This window comes from Theobroma umbraticum, unplaced genomic scaffold (genome assembly GCF_002168275.2).
Source record: "Theobroma umbraticum cultivar Fairchild unplaced genomic scaffold, ASM216827v3 scaffold_67.0, whole genome shotgun sequence".
Taxonomy (NCBI): domain Eukaryota; kingdom Viridiplantae; phylum Streptophyta; class Magnoliopsida; order Malvales; family Malvaceae; genus Theobroma; species Theobroma umbraticum.
Genome location: NW_018397262.1, coordinates 2,586,890 through 2,587,265, shown reverse-complemented (window position 1 = coordinate 2,587,265; position 376 = coordinate 2,586,890). Strand labels below are relative to the sequence as shown.

Below are 376 nucleotides of genomic sequence, written 5' to 3'. Positions count from 1 at the left end.
AGCAAATGGAGCTGTGTCTTGGAAAACATCAGCTAAACAAAGCAAGCCACAGAAGTAAATTATTAAAAATATTCACTGAAAGAAGCATTAGAAATATTTTGCAGGGAGCCCAAAACAGCTACAAGAAATGGCATTACCTTGGTCTGCTTGAGGGCCAAAAACAGCATCAAACTTAAAGGTTTTCCTAGGAGCGCCATTTGATAGTACAGTGAGTTCACCATCTTTCGCAGATTCAAAATCAACAGCCATTGAAGCTCCTGCAGCTATTTCTTCAGAATTTAGAGGCCTACACCGGCAAAAGACTCTTATGTTTCCTGCAAGAAAGAAAATTTTGAGTATCAAAATTTTCAACCTATTTCAGATTTTAATATGGAAT

The 376-nt window shown here is 37.2% G+C and overlaps 1 protein-coding gene across 1 annotated transcript in view; it reads right to left on the bottom strand.

Moving 5' to 3' along the window:
* Positions 1–376, bottom strand: part of LOC110419615 (Di-glucose binding protein with Kinesin motor domain-containing protein) — a 23,655-nt gene that overhangs the window by 3,050 nt on the left and 20,229 nt on the right. The window contains exons 8-9 of the mRNA XM_021432711.2: positions 138–314; positions 1–32 (exon numbers count right to left, since the gene is read on the bottom strand). The exon at positions 1–32 is cut by the window's left edge and continues 254 nt beyond it. Of these exons, the coding sequence (XP_021288386.2) occupies positions 1–32; positions 138–314 (209 nt within the window). The remainder of the gene's footprint in view (positions 33–137; positions 315–376) is intronic.